The sequence below is a fragment of the Chanos chanos genome, chromosome 1 (genome assembly GCF_902362185.1).
Source record: "Chanos chanos chromosome 1, fChaCha1.1, whole genome shotgun sequence".
Lineage (NCBI taxonomy): Eukaryota > Metazoa > Chordata > Actinopteri > Gonorynchiformes > Chanidae > Chanos > Chanos chanos.
The window spans coordinates 52,808,794-52,816,226 of NC_044495.1; the positions used below are offsets into that span (position 1 = coordinate 52,808,794).

The 7,433-nt window shown below is 42.2% G+C and overlaps 1 protein-coding gene across 2 annotated transcripts in view; it reads left to right on the forward strand.

Annotated features, from left to right (window-relative positions):
• The window catches only part of adra1aa (adrenoceptor alpha 1Aa), a 6,207-nt gene extending 4,040 nt beyond the window's left edge, over positions 1-2,167 (forward strand). The window contains exons 2-3 of one of the 2 annotated variants that reach the window (XM_030782923.1): positions 1,602-1,951; positions 2,009-2,167. In XM_030782923.1, coding sequence (XP_030638783.1) covers positions 1,602-1,951; positions 2,009-2,167 — 509 coding nt within the window. Of the gene's footprint in view, positions 1-1,601 lie in introns of both variants that reach the window. The other variant, XM_030782930.1, reaches the window with a different exon arrangement.
• Positions 2,168-7,433: the final 5,266 nt, after the last annotated feature.

A 7,433-nucleotide genomic window follows, 5' to 3' on the forward strand; every position in this document is an offset into this window, starting at 1 on the left:
CAAAGAACAGTCAGGGAAAAAAAAAAAAGAAATTCCTCTGGAAATTGGCCTGTTAAAAGGTTGTCTACATGATATACCTTCATTTCTTACACTGTTTTCCTAGTGTATTTTTTTCCTTCGTGGTTTCTTAGCCAGTAATGGCTTAGCGATAACTATTTTTCTTTTTGTCAGTCTCACGGTAGAAAATATTATAACTCCTTATTCCAATAATTATCATTAGGCTACCCCACCAGCAACGACTTCATCATTTTGTTTCGGTTCTCTGTTATTTCTCATTACCGCTACGTTTGCCCTATGTCGCAACTGGCGGTCCATATGTATGCTACCACACCGAGCGCGACGGAGCAAAACACATAAATCTTTTCCTCTGCATATGCTTCTGAAAACACGTATTATTAGTACGAGCAAGAGAAAGCAATTTCAAGAGGGGTAAGGTCGTATGAATTTGGTAATCCCATTACTTGGTATGGTTAAGCGGTCTTCGCTTATTCTGTTGTGGTCAGGGCAACGGAATTTCATCTTTTACTTTTGTTGTTTTCCTCTCTGGTGCATTACTCAGATGATATGTTCTGCTGCCGGTGAAGGGTGACTTCCTCTAGAATAAAACTCTGTCATTCTCTGTACGCTTCCCTCATCTTTCACCCAGGCCACGTACCTCTACCCCTGTGGACTCCCTCATAAAGTGTCTTACGAGACAGCCTTAAGCCCTTAGCTCTCAAGACAGATGTTCTATTTCAAGTCCAGGCGGCTCTATTGCCGACGTTTAATTCTGTTAATGGGTCCGGCATTGCTGTGATAAAAAGTCAGCTGGCGCATTTGGGGTGCGGACCCAGGAAACGCGGAGCGGCCCGTCACCCTTTCCATCCCCTCCCCCTACCCCCCCACCCCCTTCCAGTGAACGGTGTCGTCTTTCACGCTTTCTCACTACCCTCTCTAATCGCACGGATCCAGATTTATGAGGGCAATTTGAATAAAACGATTAACTTTCATTAAGAATGGGGCGCCCAAACGTGGCGATAGGTTCGAAAGCTATAAAAGGTGAATGGGCCAGAATCTAACATTAGATTGTCACGGCTCAGCGGGACTAAAATTTTTGAGTGTGGAGGAAAAGTTTCTTTTTTTTTCGTCTCCCTCAATCACTGTTTCATAAAGGCTACCTGTGTTAACGCTCACGGTCTCATTTCTCTGTCCGAACATAATTTACCGGACCGTTGCTAGTCCAATGAATATGAGATTTGCAATTATTCACAACGAATCAGACAAATTTTCATTAAATTACGAATTTTACCAATCATGTAATTTGCCCACTCGCTGGCGGAAAAAGAAACTGTTTTACTTTAATGAAATGCAACTACTGTCTTGGTGTTTAAAACCCATTTTGAGACGTAATTACACAGTTGGATGTATTTATTTTTAGAGAGCCATTTCTTGCTGATTGTTTCAGGTACCTAGGTTCTTATTAGAGAAAAAAAGAAAGAAAAAAACCCCCTATAATAGAATTCCACAAGAAGAGCTGACTGAGATCTGTCGGCTAAGCATCACTGATCCATGTCTTCTCTTTTTGTATGTGTGTGTGTGTGTTCGTGTGTGTGTCTACCCAGGCTCTATCTTTCCAGCCTACAGACCTTCTGACACAGTCTTCAAGATCACCTTCTGGTTGGGCTACTTTAACAGCTGCATCAACCCAATCATATATCCATGCTCCAGCCAAGAGTTCAAGAAAGCCTTCCTGAGCGTGCTGTGCGTGCATTGCCTGAGACGTCGATCCAGACCCTCCCATCCGCTTTACCACGGGCACGCTCAGGTTCAAACCCACTCCCAGCTCCTCTCTCTGGGCCTGGAAAGTCGCGGCGAGTCCGCCCGCCTCAGTCCCTCTTCCTCCATAGCTCTGTCGCGTACTCCGTCCTCCAGGGACGGCAAGGACTGGCACGAAGCATCCAGGGCCTCGTCTGTGGCGGGCGCAGGTGCGGGCGTCGGGGTGGGGTCCGGGGTCAGCGCCGGGGCCAAGGTGGCTGGCGTGTGCAGTAAAAATCTCCTGAGGACGTGCTGCTGCGTCGGGATCGATTCGCCACAGCAACCGACCCCCCCGAAACCCCCCACGCAAAGCTCTCTTCCCGTCATCAAGATCCATCAGCTCTCGCTTTGCGAGAACGGCGACGCAGTGTGACTGAGCGTTATCTATCCTCCATACAGCAAACAGTTCCTCCAAAGAGACGATGAGATATGCATGCTTCCCATTCAACGGAACAGATTCGTTGAATTGTTATCGAACACCGCGGAAGTACTTTGAAATGCAAGCACATAAGGATTCAAACACAGCCTTATGGAGGATGACAGGACGCTAATAGGAGATGAAAAAAAATGGATATGTTCATATCGCGACACGTGTCAGGGATAATATCTTAAAGAGAGGAAATAATGACAGGTCGCTTGACATAGGAATTCTGGAATTCTGTTACAGTTCTGGCTTTGCAAGCCTAAAAACAAATGTTTATGGCTTTTCTTGAAAACTTTTTTTTTTTTTTTGGCAAAATATCTATTTTTTACCCAATTCAAGATGTTGTGAAGTGTGTATTTGTGTAAGTGTTTTTGTAATACACATATATGTTTCTTTAAAAAAAAAAAAAATACTGTACTCATATGATTTTTGTTATATGCGATTCGTCTTGGGCCAAAGCCTGTGGACAGTATTAGGGGGTTCTTCTCTCAGCCGCTGTCCTAGTTGGACGAGGAACAATTCTCACCAGGACTGAGTCAAATCCAGCTTTAAATCCGAGGAACCATGTCAGAGAAGCAAATTTAACAATCCAACACATTTTTTCCCATGTACTTTCCCACGTCACCAATGAGAATGCGTTGTCAGAAATTCAAAACAAAGAACCAAACAAACACAAAACAAGCAAACGAAAACCCCCCCCAAAAAACGTCAAAAAGGGACCAAGCTTTTGATGTTGAATGACTCCGCGATGAATTCAGTGATGTAAACCCACTGTCTGTGGAATCACACTCATAAATCATTAATCAGCTCCCACAGTCCCCTAATGATACATGTTGAGCCATACAAGGACAATGGAAACTCGTTTTTATCATAGCGACCAAATTATACATTTATGTCCTTGGCGTCATATTAAATGTTTATTATTGAACCAATGAAAAAAAAAAATGCTGCCCTTGTGAATCTGTCATTCAAAATGTTAAATAAATCAGATCAGAATATGGGTACTTGGGGAATATATTTGGAAGGGTCCCCCCCCTAGATTCCTACACCACCTCCAGTAAATGACCCACCAAACCTTCATGTTCTTTTTACTGTGAGAACTTTGCTTGGTTACTGTTGGTGACCCATGATCTTCTGCTGAGGTCGGAGTTCAGGCATTTTTTGTCAAGGTCTTTTTTTTTTTTTTTTTATAAATCACACTGCTTCACCAACAGCTAGAGAAATATGTCTCGCCATGTTGGAGATTCTAGCGAGGCGTGCCGGGCTGCTGCTGCTTTAATTCAGTCTTTAAAGTTACAAAAACGATTCAGAAATCGCTTAGCCCCGATTCAGAGCGGCGACAATACACGTCACACGTTTCGTGCTTTTGACAAGTTTCCCATGGTACCTCTTTTGTTGTTGTTCTTCTCCTCCCCCCAACCCTTCTGTGACTCTCCTGAAGCGGATGGACTCCTCTCAGCTCACTGCTTAATGGAATTTCAAGGGCAGGTTCATGGCTAGTTTTGAATGCCTGTGTTTGGCCTTTGAACCAGTGAATCTGTTCTGCATTCTGACAGCCTGAAATACTCTCCCCTCACTCCCCCCCCGTTTTTCACACACACACACACACACACACACACACACACACACACACACACACACACACACACACACACACACACACACACACGTAAGTACACATTCATTCAAGGCCTGAAAGTGCAATGCGGTTTTGTTTGTTTATTTATCTTTTCCAGGTGCTCATAAATCTTGGCCAAGAATATTTGTTATTGACAGTGTGGCCTCTCAAAAAAAAAAAAAAAAAAAAAAAAGTTCAGTTCACATGGACTGGAGCTACATCCTGACAGATTCAATGGAGGTTATTTTTTGCTGCTGTGATAGTGTGTACTCCCACTGTGACTGTTCACACGCTGATGCCTCAGCCAGCCTAGTGCTTTCGCTTCCTATGGTTATCTATCAATTTCCAGTTCACAACTAAGAGAGAGAGAGAGAGAGAGAGAGAGGGAGAGAGAGAGAGAGAGAGAGAGAAAGAGAACAAGAAGTAGACAACAAATGGCACTTCTATACTTTGTTGATAGTCACGGCTTTGACGTCACCACTGACAAGACATCCTTTGATAGGAGAAGTCCCAGCCAGTGTATTGTGATGTAATGTAATAACTAGTCAGTCAAGGAACCGAGGTCACCCAGGACAGCACAGCGTGATACGGCCGATGTCTCTTGTAACACTTTGACAAATGAAGGGGATGACCGGGGCCATTTAACTTCCAAGAAAATCAAGAATAGTGCCCCCATTTCAAAATTCTTGCATGCCTTTAGGCAACCTTTCGCCATTAAATTTTTGGAAGTCTATCCCTGCATCTCAGGATTCTAAAAATACTTAACGACACCCTCTCTCATTCTCTTGATTAAACTCGTGTGTCCAATCAAAAATAATAACAGCAGAGGGGATTTGGGAGGTGTGTGTGTGTGCGTGTGTGTGTGTGGGGGGGGTGGGGGTACATTTGATGTCCATCTTGTGACTTTTTTCTTGAGAAAAAAAAAAAACCCAAAAAACAAAACAAAACACGTACTCCCTTCCCTGCACATGTCCATTTGAAATTTTTCATTCTGATGACACACCAGGGTCAACCTTCTGTCTGACTCCAGTTAGCTTACTGTTCTCACGGGACCTACAAGTGGTTCGTCCAGATCTTTCGTGAGAGCAGCTCCAAACATAGAGACACATGAGAAAATTGAAGACCACAATCCCCAGCTGCATAACAATTCTTTTATACAAAAAAAAAAAGAGAAAGAGAGAAAAAGAAAGAGAGAGAGACCGGCTTTAGTGTTCTTGCAGAAGCTGTGCAAATCCCAAGGGAGTAAACTGTAGGCCAAAACACTGAAAAACTCCAACTTAAAGGTGCTGTCTGGAACTCCTGAGACCAGTTAAACCAACAACTTCTGGATAAAACAGAAGGAGTCTTGTAAAAAGTCCATTTTCTCCTTCTTATCTTTATCAACCTTAAAACGAGCTTTAAAGCCATACCTCTCAGGGTTTCAGCAAACACAGTGTGTTGATGGTCGCCTGCCGCCTGTCTTCAGCACTAAATCAACAGTTGGACTATCAAATGACCATAACGCTGATCCAAAATTAGGTGGATTCTCAACATCCCAAAATAAAGGCAACCAGAAATAAATCATGGAGTGTCCAGGAAAGGTCAAATATCTGAACCAAGGTCACAGATGTCAGAGAGGGAGGTGCAACATGTTGTACAGAGCACATCTGTCGTATCATATTAATTTGAAAGTGTTTTTGAAACGATTCTCGAGTTCTTTTGTGCGGGAGGACCGTATGTTCTCTTTCTTCAGCTTCCGGAAAACAGTGTTGCTTTTGAACGCGAACAGCTGGCTACCCTCACTCTTAATTGGACTACGTTTAACATGAATCCACTACAAGGTGTTCTCTTGCTGTGAATATAGACTAATTATCTCATGATGTGGATGTCTAATGAGTTGTGCTTAAGTCTTCTACAAGTCAGAGCAATCTCACTACGTGCAGTTTTGGTTTATGGCAACACAGCACCCCCTAGTGTCAAGATTGGAAACAACCTTTGCAGTGTACCATGTTTGCATATACGAACAATATTTTGTGTTATTGTCAAGAAAAGACATTGGATATGAATAAATGTGTGAAAGGTGATTAAAGAGAGCAAATAACAAGGAAAAGACCAAATATGGTATAATCTTCCCTTGTGTTAATCTAATCTTGTGTAATAATCTTGGTGTGCGCTTTGTCTGCTTTTGTTTCGAGTCCTTTTACTTTGCTGCAGATCATAGAATTGTTCTTTAATTTGCTGGGACCAAGTGTACAAATGTAATGTAATCAGAAGTTCAAGCATAAAACTGCAAAAGTGACACTTTTTATTCTGTATGATTACATCTTTGCAAAACAGAGTGATAATGCATTGCTCCTGTCTAGCGACACATCCATTGTACTGAAGTTCTTCCCTTTACTGATGACCTTGAGATGCGCAATATCAAAACTCCTCATTCTAAAATCCTCTCAGATGTAAACTAAACATAAAGAGACAGCATTTTGCAGCTGAATGTCTTGAAAGAACCTTCACTGTGTTTCTTTGTTAGCGTAAAACTATTCAGACAATACCGAGAAATATCAAACAAGACAGCACAATGTCTTTGTTTCATTTTTTTAATACTTAAAACCATTTCATTAAACACCTATGGGATGAAGAGCTTTGAGAGAGAGAAAGAGAAAGAACAAGAGAGAGAGAGGGGAGAGAGAGAGAGGGAGGGAGGGAGACAATTAAAGAGAGAAAGAGAGAGAGAGAGAGAGAGAGAGCTCTTCAAAACCCAAATAGCCTAAAAAACATAGTCAACATTTCACCTTGAACAATGGATGGCAAAGGGGCAATGACAACAGTTATAAAAACCAAGAGAAGTAAGAGCAGACATTGAAATCCCTGTTTGCAGCTCACATACATCACAAAATAGCCAAACCTGAAACTCCTACTAGACAAGGCATGGAAGTGGATGAAATGTGGTGCACATAACAAAGAGGTAAGATCATAATATCCTACCCACTCCACTGATAAACTAGCATCGACCACGGATGGGAGTCTCAAGTGAGTACATGTGCGCGTGCATGTGTGTTTCTGAACACGAGTTTGGATGTGACTGTTTCCCGGTAATACATTTCCAATGAGAGAAGGCTGTGTGTGTGTGTGTGTGTGTGTGTTTGAAGAGGAGAAATACTGCACAACAGAGCACGTGAAGGATATTAAATTGTGGAGTGGAGGATGTCTTTGCTGGCTTGGACTGGCGATTTACTTCAAGAACCTGTCCACTGACGAACACGGAGAAGAAAGTTGGTGTCGTGTATTATCGTAAGATACTTTGACAGAGTTTCTGAAACTTTGTACAAGCTTATTTGAAAAAAAGGGCTAGGCTACATGACTGTGCTTAATGACAGTGATGAAGAAAAAAAACAACAAAACGATATAACTTAGTGAATAGAAAGGCAAGTGGAGGTAAAAAAAAAAGAAACTGATTACAAAAAAAAAAAAAACATTCAGAGCTAACACAAATATACATTATAATAACCGAACATATCATCTCTCCAGGACGGAATTCTGAAGGGGCCTGATATCCCCCGAGGGTAAACGACCACCTCAAACTGCTAATGTTAATACTACAAAAGCTAGAGAGGAAAGTTG